We start from the raw sequence: 21,108 nt of genomic DNA on the forward strand, positions 1-21,108 counted from the left end.
TTTGGGGACTTTCTCCTCTGGCTGCAGTACAGTCTGGAGACTCATCTCCCAAGTCCTCAGCTGGGGACACAAAGTTAGACAGTGTCCCTGTCTTGTGCAGCAGCTATCCCTGTGCCCAGCAGTTAAATATATTTTCCTACTGTAGGATCCTTGTATTTGCGGGCTTTAAAGGGGGAGCAATGTTTTAGGCAGAAATACACAAAGCACAGTATTGCTCTAGGCTGCAAAAGCATCTCTTCTGTATCACTGTATCCCAGGAAGGCAGAGCAAAGCTCGCCCATCTGCAGAACCGGCAGCCTGGTGTGCCAAATAAATGCGATCTGGAAACCGGTGAGGATGGCTGCATGTGCCTCTGCCTGTGTGTGGCCCAGGCTGCAAATTGCAGAGTTGGAGAAGGGTGGGTTTATGCTGTCCATGATAGTCCTGCGTGTCCAGGGTGGGAGAGGGTGTTCATGCAAGTGGAAAGGCAGGAAGCCAAGCGTGGGAAAAGGAGGATGATTGTGAGAAGAGTGGGAGGGAAGGAAAGGGCAGAGACAATAGTTCAACTTAGCAAAGAGGCAGTGATTGAGGGTGCAAAGATTTGGCAAAGTATCTTCCTGAAAACCCTGAAGTTCCACAGGAAGAAGGTAATTTTGTGTTTAACTCAGTGCTGTGCCGTGACAGGGAAAAATCTGTCCCGCACAGGACTCTTGCATCAGTTTTCCTGTCTTGGCCAGAAGCACTGGGGAGAATAAGGAGGGCTCTCCAGGTTTGCCGCCTCTTTGGCATTTCGCAGTGAAATTCAGGCGTTCTTTGCAAGACTAAGACAAAAAAAACATTTTCTACTTTCACTCTTCTCCCCACAAGAAACTTGGATTTCTCCTAAGCCTGAAATCAAAGGTCACTTCAGTGAAAGACATTTTTCCAGTGACTTCAGCATTGCATCTTTCTGGGGTTGTGGAGGTTTGTTCCCTTCTTTCCTAAAGTTGGTTTCACATTGTTAGTATTGTCCTGTAGAGAACAAGTACATTCAGTTTTATGTATGTATGGTCATGCAGACAGTATAATCAAAGATCTGCATGCATTGCATGCTTGTTGAACAGTGTTTACACTTTGAGGATAAGTCCATTTTTCAGTCAGTCTTCTAGAATTTTGCAATTAAAATGCAAATACTCATCTGTCAGCATGCTATGCTGGCAGTTCTGTGATGCTTTGCTGGTTGATTCAGTTGATATCACCTCAAGTTTTATCCTTCAGTCGTGCACGAAAAATGTATTTAAACAAACTTTATAGATATTAGAAGAGGTTTTGAGTGGTCTTCTTTTGTAAGGGATTGTAGATCACACAAAGACTGTACCCCTCAGATCTGGCTTTGTGAATCAGAGAGTCTCTTGGTTTACACAAACTTTTTGTTTCCCTCACTCGAGAAGGAAAAAAAATAATCCCACCATTCTATGGCAAAATCCCAGGAGAATTTCCATTATTTGGACTAGGAGTGTCCCAGAGCTTTGTCATTGTTCTGGAAAGGCCTGGAGGAGTTTTGCTCCTTTTCCCAGGCCCTTGCTTTGCTTTTCCAACACTGCATCTGGGGGTCATATGTAAGGTTACAAATCAAAGCTGGTTGCATGCTAATATAAACTACATGCAAGTGTTGGTGCAGAGCTGGAATCCCTAACATGAGAAGCTGAAAGGGAGGTTGGGTTTTACAATGCCTCTTTGCAATTATGAGGCAGGCTGCGCAGGGAGTTTTTGTCATTTCTGTAAGTAAAGCTATGTACCTACAGAATGCAATAATCTGCTTTGTGCCCGTACATAAAACAGGGTCAGCAATGCCACGGTGTGCTCTGTCTTTGCGTGGCCACAGGCTGTGTGTGCTCTAAGCCCTGTATACGTGCCCCATAGCTGGGAAAACACGTTGCTACAGCCGACGGGCCCTCGTTCTCAGAGCAGAAAGGTACTTGGAGAGTTCTTCCCCAGGCATAAATAACTGCAAAGATGTGTGAGATTTGGTGTTAACTGCAAAACAGCGATTTCCAGGTCATATTTTCTCTCCCTATGTCTTGTCAATCTTGATGCATTTAACACAGTAGCAAGCAGGTTCTTGTTAGTTCTCATTTGACCTAGCTATCCCTGTATCCCTGGCCCCCGGGCACTCGATGGCAAACATCCCTTTGCCTTAAATATGAGCAGAGCTCTACTCATCCTATTTTGAACATCCCCCACATCAATTCCTCTTGTGCCAGAATCAGTTCAGATGCTTCTCTCTTAAGTGTCTCTGATTTGGCAGCATCCTTCTGATATTTTAGCAATTACACTTTCGTGTGAGGTTTAATCCAGCACTGTGAAGGGAATGAAACTCTTCTTATTGGCTTCCATGGATCTGATGACTCCGTAATGGCAGTCAAAACCAGATGCGGGTTGCACCCATTTGGACCGGGGCTGGATTTAATTCACAGATATTGCTCTCATCTGAGTGGTGCCAGCACTGGCCGAACAGCAGACTGATCTCTTATAGCTGAAGCCAGAAAAATGTATTATAAACTAAGGAGAGATTTTAAAGGAGCTCATAGCTGGCCTCAACACTTTCCTATTAAAATTAATTTCAGTGGAAGCAGGATGAAGCCAGTTTTGAGTCAGTTTTTAAGATCTGTTCCTGTGAAGAGAATGTGGGCAGGGGAATGAAATTATCTTCATTTGCAAAAATAATATTTAAAAAGTGACATTTCTGCTTTGTGTCTGTCCTTTACCCTGCAGCCAACACAATGGCTGTAAGAGATGTGTGACATCCACCTCACCTCCACATCAAGCGCTGGCACTGGGGACTTCTGTGTTGAGCTGTACCCTTGCGGGGCGATACCTTTCTTTTCAGAACAACTACAAATCAGTTTCTAAAACCAATTTAGTGAAATTGATGGAATTTTCCTATTAAATCTTTCAGTGAAACTTAATTGAAGGACTTGAAATTCAAATATGAGAGGGCCTATTTTGTCTGTTGATTGTTGCTTTTCCCCGTCCTTTCCTGTTTTTGAAAGGAGCTTCTCTTCTTTCACGAGGACGTTCTCATATTTTGAGGTCTTTATGAAACACCAACCATTTGCTGGGGAGAAAGACACAAGCACTGAGTTAAAATAGTTTATAATTCAGGTGGGATCCAGGTTTAAGAGGCAATAAGATGAAAACTTTTTACCTTCAAGTGCAGCTGGATTATTTTCATTTGCTTGCCATAGACAACCTCTTTCAGACCCAGGTGGGGCATATGAGAAGGCCATGAGGGAGCCAGGTTTCACAGAGAGCCTGTATGTTCTTACTTCCATTTTACATTTGTCACTCTGCTATTCTAATACTCTGTGGGCTTAGATGATGTGTTTTCTAATCGTCTGTCAGCTCTTAAATGGCAGAAATTCAGTCATGTAGTTATTCTGCTTCACAAATAGTTTCATCACACATGGAAAGTAAATGCAGGTGGATAGGAACAGATTGGAAACTGAAATACAAGTCCACGATGTACTCTACAGAGATGCTTTCCCTCTCGTGTACACATGTAAATCTAATGGGTAGATGTTGTCCGCTTCCCTTGTCTGCTCTTTCTTTGCAGGGAGGCTGCTATTCTGCTTCCTGAAGAAGGGAGGCAGTAGCAGGGAAGCGACCAGTCTTTACTAGTCCTGTTTCTTTTTTTTTTCTGTGAGCTCCAGTTATTGGATATGTTGGAGATAAGATAGGAGCCTTGACAAGTCTTTGACACGACCCAGGGTATCAGTTTAAAAACAAACAAAGCCCTGCTAATGCAACACAGATATTGCATGTCTGCAAGAGTTAGACACGTCGTATTCTGCTCGCACACCCCTAAGAATGAAGTTAAATGAAGTAATCAAACAAGCCCGGCAAGAGGCTTGGAAGCAGTTTGTAACCAAGCTGCAGGGCTCCCAGCCGTTCCAGTTCTGCAGCTCTCTCAAGTTACTGTCACAAATCATGGGTGCAAACTCCACTTTTTACCTTTTTATGCCTCTCATGGCCATGCAAATGGCCATGCAAAAAAAAAAGCAGCGAAGAGGTTTTTCCCTTTTGGCTTATTGCTCTGATTGTGTGGGACTTGTTAGCATCTTTTTAGCAGGAAGGTGCTGCAAGGGCCTGAAGTCAGTACTTAAAAACTCAAGTTGGCAAACGCCAAAAGCCTTGAGGGGTGAAGATGAGACTAAATAGAAATTTGAACCATGGACTTTGAAACCTCATCAATGTATGAGAAAAATATGGGAGGCTAAGTATTGTCTTACTCTGCCTGTGTAAGCACAATGAGCTGGATTAGTCATTCAGACGCAACCCTGTTACTTGTCTGGTCTGTATCCCTGAAGCTAGGAAACCAGCAAAAACCTCTAGCCAGGTGCCTCCATACTCAAATGAGCTCCTCTTCCTGTGTTCCCAGGGATGTCTGCTGGCTGGCTCGAGGTAGTTGTTTGCTATCCTCATTATTAGGATTGAGGAAAGAGAAATGGATTTTATCCTGGCTAGTTCTCCACTGGGAGGAAGGTCTGTGCCCGTATAAGATGCAGTAGTGGTGAGATTCTCTAAACTAGAAAGGACTCAGCTTGAGTCCTTGAGTATAACTTGGTTCAGAGCTAGACATGGGTTTATTTTTCTTCTACACAGAACAGATTTGATGTGATGTGGCTGAAGAGAGAAGCAGTATTAATCTAGCATTAATCCTCTTGCATTGCCATTCAGAGGTGAAACAAGATCCACAAAAGAAAACAAGGAAGGAAGGAAGGAAGGAAAACTCACCTATCCTTTTCTTTTTCCTCCCCTCTCTCTGTATGTTTCGCTAGACTGTAAACTAGCTTGCAAATTGTGACGCAAACTGGGATTGCTGTGTCCTGCTTAAATTGCCTGTGTGGTGGCTGCTCACAGATGAGAACTGGCAAATGCTGGGGCTGTCCAATTCGTTCCCTCCCAGCATACTGTAACTCTGCTTTGCTTCCAAAACTGAGATACATGCAACGTTGGTCCATGAGACCTGTGCAATGCTTTGGCTTTTTCTCAGTTACATTTCCCCCATTGGTAATGGAAATGCAAGCCGGGTAGAGGGAAGTCTGTGAAACCACATCTGCTTCATGAAAAAGCCAGATATTCCACACCTTTGTGCAGCCTGTGTCAGCCCCTGTGCTCAGGACCCTGCCATAACAGCAGCCACCCTGTGAGAAGCTCTCCTGTCTGGGGCTGCTTGGGTTTCATGTTTCTTCCCAACCTCATCCCTGTTTCTCAGCTCAGATTCTTGGGGCGACAACAGCTCTGGACTGGGGTTGAAAATAGCTCTTCCTTGGCCCTGCCCTGGCTGAGTTGTGGTCCCTTCGAGGCCGTCGTGCTGAAAAGTGATATCATTACATGGCACTGGTGGTGGACTCGCCACGGGCTTGGGGCTGAGGGTCTGACTTCATGGCTGTAGGAACTTCCCAGGTCTCACAGTGCTTTTCAGGGCCTTTTGGATGCTGGTGAGCTGGGCAAGGAGCCCACGCTGCGCTCTTTGGATCCAGAGTCGAATGCAAACTTTCCGAAAGTCTGAATGCGATCCAAGGCAAGGGAAGGCACAGGTGATGTGTGCGTGAAGAGGGGTTGCATTCTTTGTGCTTATTCCTGGGGCATTTTATTCTCCCTGCTGCCATGCTGGCGCTTATGTATAAGGTGGGAATTGAGGACACCAGGGGCTCTCACCCCACATATCCAGGTGGGGAAACCCTGGCTACTGGTGCCAGTGTCTTGTGGGGTGCAAGAAGGTACCTAAAAATCAACCATGCTACTTCTGAAAGGTGAGCAGCTTTGCTGCTTCAGCCTCATGGATACTGAAAGTGCTGTCCCTAGGGTGTTATCACTCTAAATCTGGGTCTGGGCCAGCACTGATTTGTACTCATCAGAGCATCTGTGACATTAAAGCATTATGCAAACAGTAAGTTGGTACAGCGCCTGTACTCCAGTAATTTAGGACATGGATGTATGTTGACGTTGTGGAGGGCTGCTGCAGTTTGAGCTGTTTTAATGTAAACTCAGCTAAATGAACCAGCTGAAATTGCTGGAAGCCTTGCGGGATTCGGGCTGACTTTGCAGGGAAGCAGACCAGGGAGCGTTTGCATGCTGAGCTGTGCTGGTGGAAAGTTCCCAGCTCACAGGCAGTGACAGCATCTGAATATGGGGAAAAGGAGTGTCTTTTCCAACTCAGTCGTGATTCACTGGAGGACAAACATCCAACACTTTAATACAAGACTTTGAAGAAGCTGACATTTTCCAGGATAAAATGGGCTATCGTGATGGTACCTGAATACAAATTGCACCATAGTGTTGTTTTTTGCGTTCATAAAACTTTCCTAGTAGCTGGTATTTACTGTAATTACTTATTAAAGGTTAACAGCACTCTCTCTCATGTGTGCAGGGATATTTCTAGTGTCTACTTTTCAATCTTGTCTTTGCCAATAGCTCATGTATTTGTGAATGTTCTTATCTTGGTCTCATCAAACTGCTTGTTTCAGGCATTTATCTTCCACTCCAGCTCATCTGGCCATAGAAAAGAAAACATTAGGCTCTAAAAAGCCAGTTGAAAAATCAGTCATATGAGAATAACCTCAATTCTTTACCTCTGGGTTTTGTGCCAGCTGGAACTGGGTATTTTGCATTGAAAACAAGAGGTTCAATGACAAAGTCATGCCCATTGGAGTGAATGCTTTTTGTAGTAGGAAGTCATCTCTCCTCATCACTTGGTGTAGGCAGTAAAGGGAGAGCAATAACTACAGTTTGCAATACATTTTACATTTTCTGCTCTGTGATGGGTAAAATGGAAGTTTCCCAGCTAGAATTAAACAATAATTAGCAGCTGATAAAATCCCCCTGACATTCTGCACCTTCTTTTATGCAGCATGAATATTAAGAGCTGCTTATCAAGCTCAGTTCCTGATTAATATTCTTCAGTTTGTACAGACCTGCTTCTTGTTTCTCTGAAGAAGGATTTACTTTAAAAATGCACAGTAGACTAAAAAAAGACTGGATTTGTGAAATTAAATATTGAACATTCTTAGTGGCTGGAGTATCCAGTGATTGTGCACTAAGTTGTTTGTAATTGGTACTTCAATTATTATTTATTGTGAAGAACTTTTTTTGTTAAGGATTTTTAAGGTGAGGCATTTGCAGCTGCATTTTGACTTCTGTAAGGTCATAAACGTAGCAGATACGTAAAGCAGGTCTTTTAACCTTCATTAATTATTGTAGTAATTAGTAATTTGCAGTCATGATTAAAGTTTAGTTCTGTGCATGTAGGGACTGTAGTAAAACACTGTACTTACATAGAAGAGCTTGTTCCAAGACATGTCAGATGCTTTGATTTTATCTTCTTTTATCAAGCAGCAGCGTGCTGCAGGCCTGGGACTCTCCCATGGGCAGGACCAGCTGTGTGCTGGAGTGGTGGCTTGCATGGCTCGGTTTTGGGGAGCCATCAGGTGCCACAGAAAGCCCTCCCTTGGCTCTGCAAGCAGCTCGTGAGGGTGATGCTGGGCCTGCCGGGCATTTGAGCGTGGGACTGCTCTCCATATTTATCTGACATTTCCTGCTGCCTCCTTGTCCTGTTGCGTTTGCGTGACCTCGGGCACCCCCAGGACTGCTTTTCTCATTCTCCCCAGGGATATTGTTGATCGCTTTCACAGCGACCTGTTTTAAGATCTGAGCAAAAAAAAATGATGAGGTAAGCTGATGTAATGTTTGCTGCTCATGAAAAGGATATGGGTCCAGCTAAGGCAGCAGAAGCGAATAATCACCAAACTCTGATCTCTGAGGGAGAGAAATGTGATATTTAAGGCTTTTGAAACCTCTAAACCTTGCTTTTAAAATCTGGTATTTTACAGATCTTTTCTGAGTTCAAGCAAACAGTTATTCCCCATTATATTAAATGGTGGCCTTCAAGAAGCAATTTGATTTACACAAATAAGCAAAGAAAATCAATAGCCATTTCAGATTTTGCACCTGCGTCCCACCACACAGATTTTGATCCCATTTGTTTCTCGCTTCACAGAGCTCCAGGTTATGACTGAAGGCTTTTCTGGCTCCTGCTATGATCTTCCCATGAAATAGAAGTCAGTGCATCTGCACACTGCCCGATTCATCGCTTGCTGAGCTTGAAGAGACCTAAGGCTCAGAAAGATTTAATTGCTGTTTTAAATGCGCAGCAAAACCCTGGCTTGACTGAAGTCAGTGGCAGGGTCATTCTGCAGAGCCAGGATTTCAGACATGGGACCGTATCCGCACCATGCAGTGGGGTCCTGCTCCTACACCCGTTCCCTGCACCAAACACATCCAACCTCTTGCCCAGAATATCTCTTCACACCCAGCTCAGCCCCATCTCGTGTGATGGGGGTGTTGTGCCACTTACTGCACCACTGAACAGAGCAGCGTTACCTCCTGTCTGGACTGGATTTCAATCAAGCAGACTTGCAGGCTGTTAAAAATTTCAGGGACACGCAGTTTTTGTGGGTTCTGAAGAGAAACATGGGGAAGCCTGAAGTGCCATGAAATTCAAAAAGCCTGGATGTCTGCGGCATATGTATTTTCTTCTAGTTTATGGAGAAAAGATGCATAATTAAAGAAAAACTATAATCTTTATTTGCACGTACAATATGTTTCTCCTATTCCTGTCTCATCCCCTTTGTGAGAACCCAGGGCCAGAATTACAGTATCTGAAGTTGCTTTTGGATCCCAATCAGCTCCCATCTGTCATGATCTGTTTTTAATTGAATGGGTTTTCCATCTGAAAGTAGCTGTTGGATAGAGAATGAGTAGAAATATTTGTGTTGTGAATTAGCTCAGAGTGAAGCTACAAACTTCCCCCCCCCCCCCCCCCAAACACATGGAAAAATATTCTTCAGTGTAGCGTGGCTGGCCTGAAAATTTGCAACAGCAGCTTCCTTCCCAGCCTCTGACTTCTCTGGCTTGTTTGCATGGCTAAGATCTTTAAAGGGGACATGAAATCTTCATGTTATGCAGTCTTATCCCCCCTTCATGAGGCAGGGCAGTGCTCGTGTCACCCTTGTGCTTATGGGTACTGCAGGAGGGAGGTTGCGTGGCTTGATTTTCCAGGAGAGATAGAGGAATAACTCAACAGAGGAATAACCTGGACTTGCTGAGACTCGTGCTCTCGTCCCTGGACAGTCTTTCCTTTGCCAGCCGCGATGATCTCTGCTCCCGTGGGAGCAGCAGATAGGTTTAATACAGTAACTGAGTCAAATTCAGGCTCTTGGTCCTTGCCCTCAGTGTTCTAGGAAAGGCCCCAGATCTCCTTAACAGTCTGTGCTCAGTGTGCCTAGTTCTCAAATACCATGAAACTGGGCTGCAGGAGACAGGGAGAAAACTGCCTTGGGGACTGAACAAGGTCATAACAAGCAGAAAGGAAAATGAGGCCACAGGACGTCCATGGTTTTCAGGACATCAGATGACACCTCTCTCCTACCAGGAAAGAAGGGAAAAATCCTTTAGTAGTCTTTGGAGAAGCATTGTTGACTGTTCTTCAACGTCCCTCCAGGGGTTTTCATGCAGTACCTTTTATCATTAAAAACACAGAAGCAACTACCCTGCATCAGCACCTTAGAAGATGGGCTAGTGTCCTGGGGGAGGTGGGGAAGAGGGTGATGTTTATCTGTCCCCCATCACTGCAGACAGTGAGCTTCACTTCTGCATCCATGGCAAAAGGGAAAGCTCCTGCTGCAGCACTGGGGCTGAGGGAGGAGGGATGCTTTCCTGTTTCCTCTGCCAGATCCTTATCTCACTCCATATGTGAAGCCTGGAAATTGCTTTAAAGGCCCAGGAGCTGGTCTCGCTGTGATTTCCATTACATTGGCATTGCGTAGTCACCCTCAGTGGTCGTCCTTGATGGCTCCAGCCTGTGTTTGCTGAAGTCTTGTTGTGTATCTGTCAAAGCAGCAGAACCAACATTTGGCTTGAAGGCTAGTGTATGAGGGAGCAGAATCTGGTTTGTTTTTTCATTTAAAAAAAAAAAAATGTTTTGGAGGTAGTAGGGTCAAAAGGAAACATTTGTGTGTTAGATGTAAGTGTGTGCATGCATGTGTGAATCTTTTTTTTTTTTTTTTTTTTTAATTGCAACTTCCGGCAAAACAGCGTTTCTGTAAAATGGTTGTTTTGTGGCTGGACTAGGGCTGAACAAGGGAAATCCTGGGCTTGTTCTGGGCTTGTGTTGCTGTTTCCACCACTGTAAGAAAACAGCGTCACTCTTGCTGACCTGCTTTACATCACCTTTGAATGAGTTCAATAGGTGCCAGAGGTGCTGAGTGGCATGGCGTGACTCAGCAAGGGCTGCATGCTGTAGGGTTGAGCTGTTGTCATGCAGGTAGGGCTGTGTGTAAGTAGCTGTGTTGCACGGCTGTAATCCTACAACCCCCCTGGAGCTGAGTTCCTTTTGAATTTCCTTTTTGAACTAGAGCCACATCTCACCTGGGAAGGGCCACAGTCACAGCTCTATGTACAAGGAAAACCTGGAGCATGGGGTTGGAGCAGCCAACCATGGGGTTGATCAGCAGCCCACGATGGGCTGTTGTTTCAGGGGTGGAATAGGTCTCCCAGCTGTGCCTGCAACAGGCCCTGGGACCCTCTGAACAGGCAGAAGTAGAAGGCAAAGTGTACTACCATGGACCACAAAATGCACCATCATTTGATTAAAGTTCTCATCCCAGGGAGAGCAAAATCAGTAGGAGCTGGTGATGGGGATGGGTGGGAGAACACTGGGTGCTCTCCTGAGACCTCTGCTAAAGGCTGCAATGGGGTAGTGGCTTTAATTTAGGCTAGTCCTGCACCCAGGGTTATATTCCTCACTGTGAGCAAGAGCGGCCAGTGAGATGTGGAATTTACCTGTACTGGCTGTTCAGCCTGTAGAGATACCCTGTGCTTCAGAGCCCACCTTAATTTGTGTTTTCTTTTCCCTGATCAGGTCTATATCATCAACGTAACGTGGTCCGACCTGACTTCCCAGATCATCTACCGGAGATACAGCAAGTTCTTTGACCTGCAGGTAAGTCTATCTTGTCTAACACAAAATATTATTTCTACTCACACTTCTAGTCATGTTCCTAGCTGGGTTAATCGTACCTTTAAATAGGTCTTTGTGCTTGTTTGGTCTGTTACATGTCATGATCTTGAAACTTTTCAGACTCTGTCCTTGTAGGGTATAAGATAAGTGGGTGGTATGCTCACAGTGAGTAATTTGCACTGTAAAGACATTTAAAGCTGACATTTTCATGAATGGGTCCTATTGAGGAAGGGATCTAATTTTAAATACTTCAGATGCACTTAGAACAGAGAGCAAGCTACGTTTTGGGTCCCCAGAAACTACTTACCCAAATAACTGAAAACAACAGAGCTTTTGCACACTCCTACAGCAGTTCAGTAATGGAGATGGTAGTGGAAACCTTCCAGTCCCTTCTCCTAACCATCTACCCAGCCAGCCAGTGTCCTGGCTCCTGTTGTATTTAGATTTCATCGAAAGCTTTCTTGCTGGCTGAAGTTTGAAGCCAGGAAACTAGAAATGTTCAAATTACAAAGTTTCAGCGTGGCCATCAGCTACTTCATTTCTGGTGCTGCTCCATGGCACCTGCGTGGGTAGGGAGAGCTTTCTGGCTCTTATCCTATTTATCAATAATCCAGATTCATTAATACCTTTGTATCCGTGTACCTTTGTAGACAGCAAAACTGTAATTGCTTGGGGCTTTGAAATCTCTGTTTGGAGACAGGTGAAAACAAAAGCTGTGCTTTGGACTCCTGAACTTTGGGGGAAGTGTCGATTTTGAGGTGGAGCTTGTGGTTGGAGCTGGGCTGTAGTTAGAATGTCAAATGAGTCCTCATAGCCAGTGTTAAGGGTGTACACATCTGGCTGAGCTGTGTCCTGGGAAATAACACTGAACCTTTTGTCATGATAAATTAGGAAGAAAAAAAAAAAAAAGGTTCCTTCTGCGGGTACCCGATCTGAGATACCTTGGAGAGTCCTGGTTTCATCATTGCTCCCCCTTTATGTGTCATTTCTGATACTTGGACATCTGAAGTCTCTAGCCTGTTTTGCAAGCTGTTATCAATTATGGCCTCCTACCTTTTCTGGTGGAAGACCATTTCTGTGGCCATCCTGATTTCTGATTTCTGAGTTTGCTGTGCAGCTGGAGACAAAAGGGATGTTCTTAAGCATCCTCTTGTGCCCTTCTCCACTTCTTATTGGTCTGAAGCAGCAGGCCTGCCAGTCCCACTGCTGTGAAGAGTATGTCAGTGGTTTCTTTGTGTCTGATGTACCTGCTAAAGATGCACAGCTCCGTAATCACAAACATTTGTTGTCAGCGTGCAGACTGTGGCCCAAAATGGTTTCTTTCTCTCTCTGTCCTTTTTTTTTTTTTTTTTTTTTTTGCCCCAGTTCTGTTTTCGTGTATGTGTTCTTCTGGGTCTCCTGGCCTTTCCTGGTAGGTTTGAAAAGTTCCCATCAAGTGTGGAGTTATCAATGGGGTTAGTGTGTTGGACAGGAAATGATGTCTCAATCAGGGAGTGAGTCCTGAAAGGTCCCATTGATAAGTGCAAGGGGGCCTAGCGCCAGTGGAAAACTCCTGCTTGCACAACGCTTCTCCCCCCACGAGAAAATACGACAAGAAAGTAACAAAATTCCCTTCCTTAACCCTTTTCCCTCCCAGGAATCTCTGTCAGGGCCACCACAGCGTGAGCAGTGACAGCCCTCTGCAACAGCCTCTTTAGCTCTTGTAGCATGAGGTGTACAGTTACCGAAACTGAGGTCTTCGCTGGTGTTTCCACGATCTTGTCATGTCTCTGTAAGCATGTCACTGTGGCGATCTGTGCCTCAGTTTCCAAGCTGTAAGATGGAGACAAGGCCCTGCGTGTTCAGGCATGTCATAAGGTGTTTTTAGACTCCCAGAGGTGATTCTTTTTGGGGGGTTTTTTGCTATTATTTTTTTCTGGGCTCTTGATGCTGCCAGAGCATCTCCTTGATGAGCCAGGGGAAATAGGCTTTCTGTCTTGAATTGCAGCTTGTACTTGCAACTAATGAAGCTAGCAAAGGGAGCTGGAAAAGCAACTGAAAGGTTTAGGGCACTTTGGGAAACCCTTGTGTTTTAGGAAACTTATGGTTTGACATGCAGTGATTCTTGCTCACCAGCAAATGCTGGTTTACCACAGCACGTGGGTAAGCAGGCATGGAAAGCTTCATGTAGAAGCTCTGCAGCCCCTTTTCCATCTGCTTGCAATTGCTCAGTCATAATACTTGGTTAATAGCTCCCTGTATCTGGTGGACCTGCTTTTAATATCTCTAGCTTCAGGCATCTGCAACAAGGAGACCTTCGTAGCATTTATAGGAAAATACAACTATTGTAAAGCAGCTGTTTCAGGGTTTAGCAGTGGAGGATTCCCCATGTTTGCTGTCTGAACCATGACTGGCCTGTAATGGGGCTCTCGGCTGCACTGTATCTTGCCTTGCAGACAGCAATTCCCAGTCATGTTAAGATTTCCTGAATGGAAGAGTGATGTTTCCAATGGAAAGCCCAGAGCAGAGCCTTTCGTGGTGAAAGTTGGAGAGCAACATGGGGGTGCCAGTCCACATTCCCCAAACCCTTGAAGGGCTGAACCTGGCTTTTGGTTGTGTACCACACAGCAGGTGTTGGGGGTGCCATCTGCTTGTTGAGGATCAAGGTCTTCTCCTTAGATCCTCCTCGCTTTGCTTCAGATAAGATGATGACCTGTGGTTTCCAAATTTGTGGTGGAAGCTCGAACTTCTGAGCTAGCACTGGTTGGACCTGCATTTTGCAACCTGATACCGTGCATGGTGGCCTTAGCTTAATCAATATACTTTGGTAATGTCCCTGCTTGTCCCATGTGGCCCTTCCAGCAGATAATCAAGCAAATGCTCAGTGAGTAAAGCTCACTGATTTGTGGGCACCGCTCCTGTCCAAAACAGCTGGAGTCTGCAGGTCTCTGACAGCTCCACTCATCCTACTGTGTCCACAACAGAGCTGTGCTTTCGGGCTTGCTAAGCCTGCGTGTGTCTCCTTTGCCTTTGACTGGAAGTGGGGGAACAAGGGCTGACTTGTAATGACTTAAGCAGGGCTGCAATGCCTGTTTTTGACAGTGACACCGGATAGGACCCATGGAGAAACCTGGGGAGCTGCCTAGGGGCAAGGAGGGAGTCATACAGATAATGAATTTCACTACTGCAATTTCAAGTTTCTTTAAAAAAAGAGCCCATCCTTCCTTGAATGGCTGTCTCTGTGGGACATGGCTCAGTGGTTTTGAGAGTCTGTGCGTTACTAGATACTGGGATTTTTGAAACACTTCCTAGCAAATCCTCTTACGCACTGCAGGCAGTAAGAGGCTGCTCCGTCCCAAGGATTCAAACCCTAGAAGTGTTTGGTCATGCTATTTCAGCAGCGCATATGCTTGAATTGGGAGTCAGGCTGTTTTCAAGATGAGTAATAGGGCAGCGAGACTGGACATACCATGGGATTTGGAAGCTGGAGTTTGCCTCTTGAAGGTGTGAGAAGTAAGGCAAACAAAACCCAATGCAACAAGCCAAGCGTTAGCCTTGTGCTGCTTCATTAAGGGCTAGAGAGCTGCAAATGTGGGCTTAAATTAAATCAGGGTGTTGCTGCATCATTTAATTGTGCAACCAAGTCACACCTGCTGCTGAGCGTGGTCAAATGATGGTAGCAGAATACATGTGGGTGCCAACATTTCAGTAAATAGGATTGAAAGTATTGAATTAACTCTGCATAGATGAAAGCATTAGGATAAATTGCTTGTCAAGTCCAATTATCTGTTGTCTTTCAACCTGGGGAGGCATTTGCACCTGAGCACCACATGGGGTCAAAGCCACCTCCTAATGTAATATTTGAAGTGCTGCTTTCTCATGCACTCTGCACGTGGGTGCTTGGCTCTTGTCTGCAATGCAGAATGGGGGAGCATGAGGTGCCCATCACTGGGAGAGATGGTGATGTGAACATCGCTTGTAGCTAGCGCTGACCCTCACAGCAGGCTGGTGGCTTATTCAGGTACCTTCCCTGGATACTGTTCATGCTCTCCCACTATCGCTGATGGATTTGCTAGTGGTGGTAGCAGAAGCCTCTCCTGAGTTGGTAGTTCAGGCTGGCAATGCTCCTGTTGTCCCCAAAGATGCTGAGAAAGGACACTGTTTTATTGGGATAGCAGGGATAACTCCTGGCATTTCCACTGTGCAGTAAAAGACATCTACAGATGTAAGACTCATGTTTTTCTTGCTGGAAGGTGCTTTTGGAGTCTGTTAGCAGGATGGGGATTTGCAGCTGAGTGTGTGCATAAGTAATTACCCAAAGCATAAGGTGAAGCGTAGGGATGCAGCCAGCTTACCCTCCCAGTCACCATGCTGGGCTGGGAAGCAACGACAGTGTTTGCAGCTGGCAAGTACGAAGGATGGTTCTTACCCCACTCCCCACCTCACCCTGCCAGTTGCTTAGTACCACCTTGGGCTTTTTATAGATGTTATGACCCCAGTTGGGTCATAACCCCCTCCCCAGCAAAGCGAGCAGGGAAAATGTGACCATGCTTCAGTGCCTGGTATCTTAGCTTCAGTCACCAGCAGCTCATATTCTTCATTTTATCCAGTGACTCCAAATGTTCTAGTCTGATTTCATACCTGTCTTACTCGGTGCCTGGAGTCAGAGTATGAACAGGACCAGAGCCTCGGCAGAGGGATCAAACCCTATGTTCAGGTAGTGGCCTCTCCATTGCTCCCGTGAGGACAGCTGGGTCTCCGTGCGCGGAACATCCTTTCTCACAATAGCAAAATGCAGCTTTCTCCAAGGCAAAACACAGCAGCTGGCTTTAGCGGCATGCCAGAATCCCAAGTTGTGTTTCTGGCTGTGTGAGAGGCGAGCAATGTCCTCACTGGAGCTGCGGCAGGAATGTTAGGTAGGCAGATCGCCGTCTCTCCACACAATGACCCACACAGATGTTTTGGCTGCAAGGAGACATCTGAAATGTCACAATTTTGAAAAGGCAAATAAACAAGGCTCTGTTCAAGCATTGGCTTTGTGTATCAGTTAGCAAAAAATTATCTGCCTGATGCGGTCTGCTGATCTAAGCAGGTTTTCTTCAAAGTGGCACAGAAAGAGGAACTCACTAGCAGCCAATTAGAACATTAAAAAAATAAAGAATATCAAGAATTTTATTAGGGAGCGGAAAGAGATATAAGTTGTTTCCAGGCTGACGATAAAACATCAAGAGCTTCATTTGTTATTGCTAGGGTCATCCTGATTGTTTATAGTGCTGTAATGGAGTAACTGAGCATTGAAGAGCACATTAAACAAAAATGGTACTATAAAAAAAACAGTAATTGCTTTTCTTACTTGGGCTGGAGTTCATCCGAATACTGTTGCTATTGATCGTTCTTCCATTACGTGCTCTTCTGTACAGACTTCCCTTTCTCTGTTACCCCAAGCTGTATCAAACGTTGTAATATCCACTCTTGTTTCCAGCTTGGTGTTTGTAACTGTGCCACATGCCTGAGCACCCTGCGTTTCACCAGGTTACTGTGACTGAAAACAGGACCCGTCAGCTTTGGGGTGCAGGCTTTCTGGGGCAGAGCAAAGGGAGAGTCGGTGCAGGGTAATGACTGTTTTTGATGGACCTATGATCTTTCGTATTGTAACGTTCATGCTTTTAGCTCTGCAGGAGCGGTGAATGGACAAGCTCAAGCATGTGCTAAATTTATTAGTGTTGAAGAGCATAGGTAAGAATACAGTGGGTCAAGTGTGTTCCTGCTTTTGCAGATGCTGACTCCTAACCCTCAACCTGTTGGGCCTTTGTAGCAGGATGAGTAGAGTCACCCACCTGGTCTTCTCAGCCATCCACAACAGCAGGGTCACTCTGCAATGAGTGATGCTCTGTTCCATAGGTGCCACCCTGCACATAGCTCCTGGCAGCGTGGGAAGGGAAGGAGGGCTGTTGATGTGGCTCTGCGCATGATGCAGCTTGCCCCTCTCGCAGCGTGGGAGGTTTGCGTTAAAAAGATTCCCAGCCTCTGACGAGCTTGGGGAGTGTTTCTGTTGGGCTACGTGTGTGCGTCTGAGGGTGCGTATGGAAACAGGCAGGAAAGCTGGAGGAGAAGGTGGGGTCGAATAGGGCAGGGGAGGAGGTGGGGAAGAACAGCATGGCAGAGGGTTATTGCATCAGTGTGGTGCAAGTACACAGTGAAACATAAGGCAAAGAGAGAGAAGGGGAAGATTTTACTTGCTGGCATTGCTCCCGCTGTGCTGTGTTGACAGTAGGGGATCTGGGCTCTGCAGTCAATGCATGTGCCTTCCTCTGCTCTGGGCTATGCTGGCCAGGATGGTCTGGATTGCAAGGATCAAATTTCTCCTGCTCCCGTTCCCTTGGTGTGGGATGCTGGCCCTCAGCATCCTGGCCCTGCTGCAGACATTGAGAGCTGCTGCGAAATCCTCCTCCAGACCAGGGGATGGCTTCACGGCCATCCCTGATAGTCACGGGGCTGTGGGGATGGAGTTACTCCAGCAGTTGGGATGTAGGGTTTGGTTTGAAAACAGCTTCCTTAAGAGCAGGATTGAAACTGAAACAAGCCTGGGAAAATTCAGAGGAAATCTGAACGTGGCTCTGTCAACATGTCTGTTCCCAAAGGTCAGCACCAGCTCCTTGGGGAGAAATGGCATGTCCTTTCTTTCAAGTAAACACGGGCCAGTTTGCTGCTGCTGCTATCCCGGACAGTGTGTGGAGAGGCCAACAGTGGCAAGGTTTGCAGGTGATGCAGAAAACCAAATTTCCAGGAGGAGCCCTGGGCTGCTGACTGTGCCTGCTGCATTTTGGCAGCTGTGCTGGAGCTCCCGGTGCAGCCACGCTTGCAAGACTTGGCTCTTAGCAGCGGCAACCCCCTGATACCTGCCCTCAGGAAAATAGCCCAGCAGAATGCTTGCCAGTAACAGGGCTTGCTGGGGGAATTGAGGTGCCCCTGGAAAAAAATGAATAGCTGATATAGTTATTGAGCTGGGAATGGTTGTCTCAGCTGATTTAAAGGCTATTTAAATACCATTTTTCCTTCTAGTGCTCAGTCAGTGCCTTAGGATACCAGCTGGCTTGCGGGGCAGTATCTTTGTCTTCAATGAATAAATGGAATTGTTTATAATTCTTATTTCCATCATTATTTAAATGTTTGCTTGGCAAAACAATCTGTTCAGCTTCCAGTATTTGTTTCTAAAGAAACTTTACACGTCAAACAAAGACGAGGGCTCTGATGGGGAAATGGCAAAGTGCCTGCCAAGCTACAATAGAGGCCATGTTCAATGTCCACTGCGAATAACCTGCAGTTGAGAAAGTGACCCAACCTATGGGAGCCTTCCCCTTCATACTTCTGCACTTGGGTGCTGTTGAGGCATAGACCTGACGCTTGAATATTGCCCGTACACTGCACTGTAGGAATCTTCTACATGACGGCTATGGAGCAATATTTGCTGCTCATCACCAATTTAATATACTCCCCTGCCTGCCACATGCACAGGTGTGGCCAGGAGAATGGGTGAGCTTAGAAAGTGAGGTGGTGGCTTAGCCAGCTCCTCAGGGTGTGATGGCAGCAAGGCAAGACCAGAGGTGATACCCACACTACCCTGTCTGAGTTGTCAGTAGCGATGCCCCTCTATAATGACAGGGAATGGATTTTGCTATCAAAGGATTAAGGCTTTCATTTTGTCTGGGGGCTTCCGTGGGTCAGAGGTGAGTATCCCAATGGTGCCATCTGAACCTCTCACTGTGCACAAAAGGTATTGCAATACCAGGAATCATAGAATCATAAATGGTTTGGGTTGGAAGGGACCTCAAAGATCATCTAGTTCCAACCCACCTTGCCACGGGCAGGGACACCCTCCACTAGACCAGGTTGCCCAAAGCCTCATCCAACCTGGTCTTAAACACTTCCAGGCATGGGGCATCCACAAACACCCACAGGAGTCTTATACCTTCTGGACAAGGTGGCAGTGAGGTTTTGGGGCTTTGGTTGGGTGGTTGTCCTGACCCCACTGTCGGACGGGAATCTCTGGAAGCTGCATCTCTGAAAGTTTTGTCCTCAATTCCCTCGTTGCACAAGACCAGGGTCCTTAGCATCAGTGACTGCGATGGATGCTGTTTGGGGTCATTGCACCATGTGAACATTGTTCCATACAATGCTGATATTCTCCTGGATGTTGACAAGTCCTTATTCCCTGGTGTTCATGTCCTTTGTGTGGAGTCAGTAGTATTGAAACATTTCATCACACCATCAAGAAGCTTTCACCTTATCTGACCCAGATTAAATGCTAATTAACTTCTAAGGTCTTACAGGAGCATGACATCAAGTGGCAGGCTGCTCTGAAAATTAGTTTTTCCCCATCTATCCTTGCGATCTCTTCGTGTGCTGTGACAACCTAAGCTGCTCCAGAGGGGCTGTGCAATTAGTGATCTGCTCTGATTACTGAAGGAAATTCACTGTCGCTGCTCATTTCCTGTCTTTTGCAGCCTCTGAGTTCAACACTGGCAGATCTTTGTTAACATTCAATTTGTAGCTCTTCTTTAGGCATGATCCTGATGCTAGAAGTAGAACAAAGTTTAATTCGGCTACAGGCTCTATATGTAGTTAGATAAATGAGTAGGGTTTTTTTGAAAGATTGGCAGTGTCACAAAGAGGTTGTTGACTTCTTTGCTGTATCCTTTTAACTATACATGGTCTCCTACTGCTGTTCCTCAACCTTCTTAGAAAGCATCTTCCATCATCACTCTAGGGAGAGTGTGTGTGTATGTATGCACACAGACTTATCCCTGATCCCTGCTGGAATAAATCAGAATTGCTCAACTGTGTGCTTTTGGCCAGCAGATAAATTTTATTTGGCAAGAGAAGAGCCTGTGCCCCTGGGGCCAAGGGGACTGTGATGTGTGATCTGAGGTGGGTAATGCTTTGGAAATTGCTGCCTCTGACGATGCTACGGTTTGGGTTTTGCTCCGCATGATTTCACGAGACCTGGATGCATTGAGTGCCCTGTTAATCTCATCAGCCAGGAGAGAGTGTGAAGTCCATCTTTGAGGTGTGTGGTCATGCTGGCATGGCGATGACTGCCAGCTCTGCTTCATGGAGGAAGGCCTTGGGGGGATTCAGAGGGGAGTGTGGAGTTACAAAGTGGCTCCGATTTCAGCTGGAGAGTGAGAGCTCATAAAATAGAGTTCCCCCAGAGACCCGATCTCTGGAATAGCAGCTATGGGAAGTGTCCTGGTTAGGAGGTCCAGCAAGAGTGCTGAGCCCAAGCAGCTGGACCAGAGCTTCCCCTGGCTGCAGAGTTACAGGTACAGTCAGGGAAATCTTAGAAATTAAATGAGTGGCAGAGCTCAGCAGTGATGGATTGTCACTGCTTAAGAGCCCACTGGGGTGGGCTTTTTAGAGCGTGTGTGGACCTTGAGTATGAGAGAGAAGCCTGCACTGAAGGCTCTTGACCTAAAGCTGTGTAAGCTTTGGGAGAGATTTGGGAAAGTTTAGCTGTGATGCCAGTTTCTGGTTCAGCTTCTCTCTCCAGTTCAGATCTGACAGATGTGAAATAATGCCACATTACCAGATGCTCACATATTCATGGGATAGTATTTTTAGAACAGGACAAAGACTGGAAAAGTGTCTGTGGATATTACTTGGAACCTATCAACAAATTGCTTTACCTGCTTTTTGTGTGCGTGCATTTTTTATGAATTATCTAGAAATAGTTTAACTCAAGCAGGTTTGTCCAAGCCAAGAATCTCAAGGGAGCGCTGCAGAACTGTTATGGATAGCAGATTTCCCAGTGGATTAATTCACATTGTCTGGAGTGGGAACCCGACTTATAAAGGATTAAAGCCACTCTGCTGGGGAACAGGAAGGTGGGTTTACATCGTACTGTCAGATAACTCTGCATCCACCATTTGAACCACACAAGTTTGTTACCTCCAAAGATCCTTCAAGGAATACCTGAAGAATATCAAACTCCACTTATGGGCCTGTAGCAAGCACAGAAAGCAGTGAAATTAGTCAAAAGAGTTATTTGATGGGAATTATTCCCTTGCTTTCTAGAGGTTTGGTTTGCG

General features: G+C 45.9%; 1 protein-coding gene across 4 annotated transcripts in view; it reads left to right on the forward strand.

Moving 5' to 3' along the window:
• SH3PXD2A (SH3 and PX domains 2A) overlaps positions 1–21,108 on the forward strand; it is a 269,997-nt gene that overhangs the window by 34,821 nt on the left and 214,068 nt on the right. For all 4 annotated transcript variants that reach the window (XM_075757990.1, XM_075757991.1, XM_075757988.1 and 1 more), the window contains exon 2: positions 10,943–11,023. In XM_075757990.1, coding sequence (XP_075614105.1) covers positions 10,943–11,023 — 81 coding nt within the window. The remainder of the gene's footprint in view (positions 1–10,942; positions 11,024–21,108) is intronic.

This window comes from Balearica regulorum, chromosome 7, assembly GCF_011004875.1.
Source record: "Balearica regulorum gibbericeps isolate bBalReg1 chromosome 7, bBalReg1.pri, whole genome shotgun sequence".
NCBI classification, from domain to species: Eukaryota; Metazoa; Chordata; class Aves; order Gruiformes; family Gruidae; genus Balearica; species Balearica regulorum.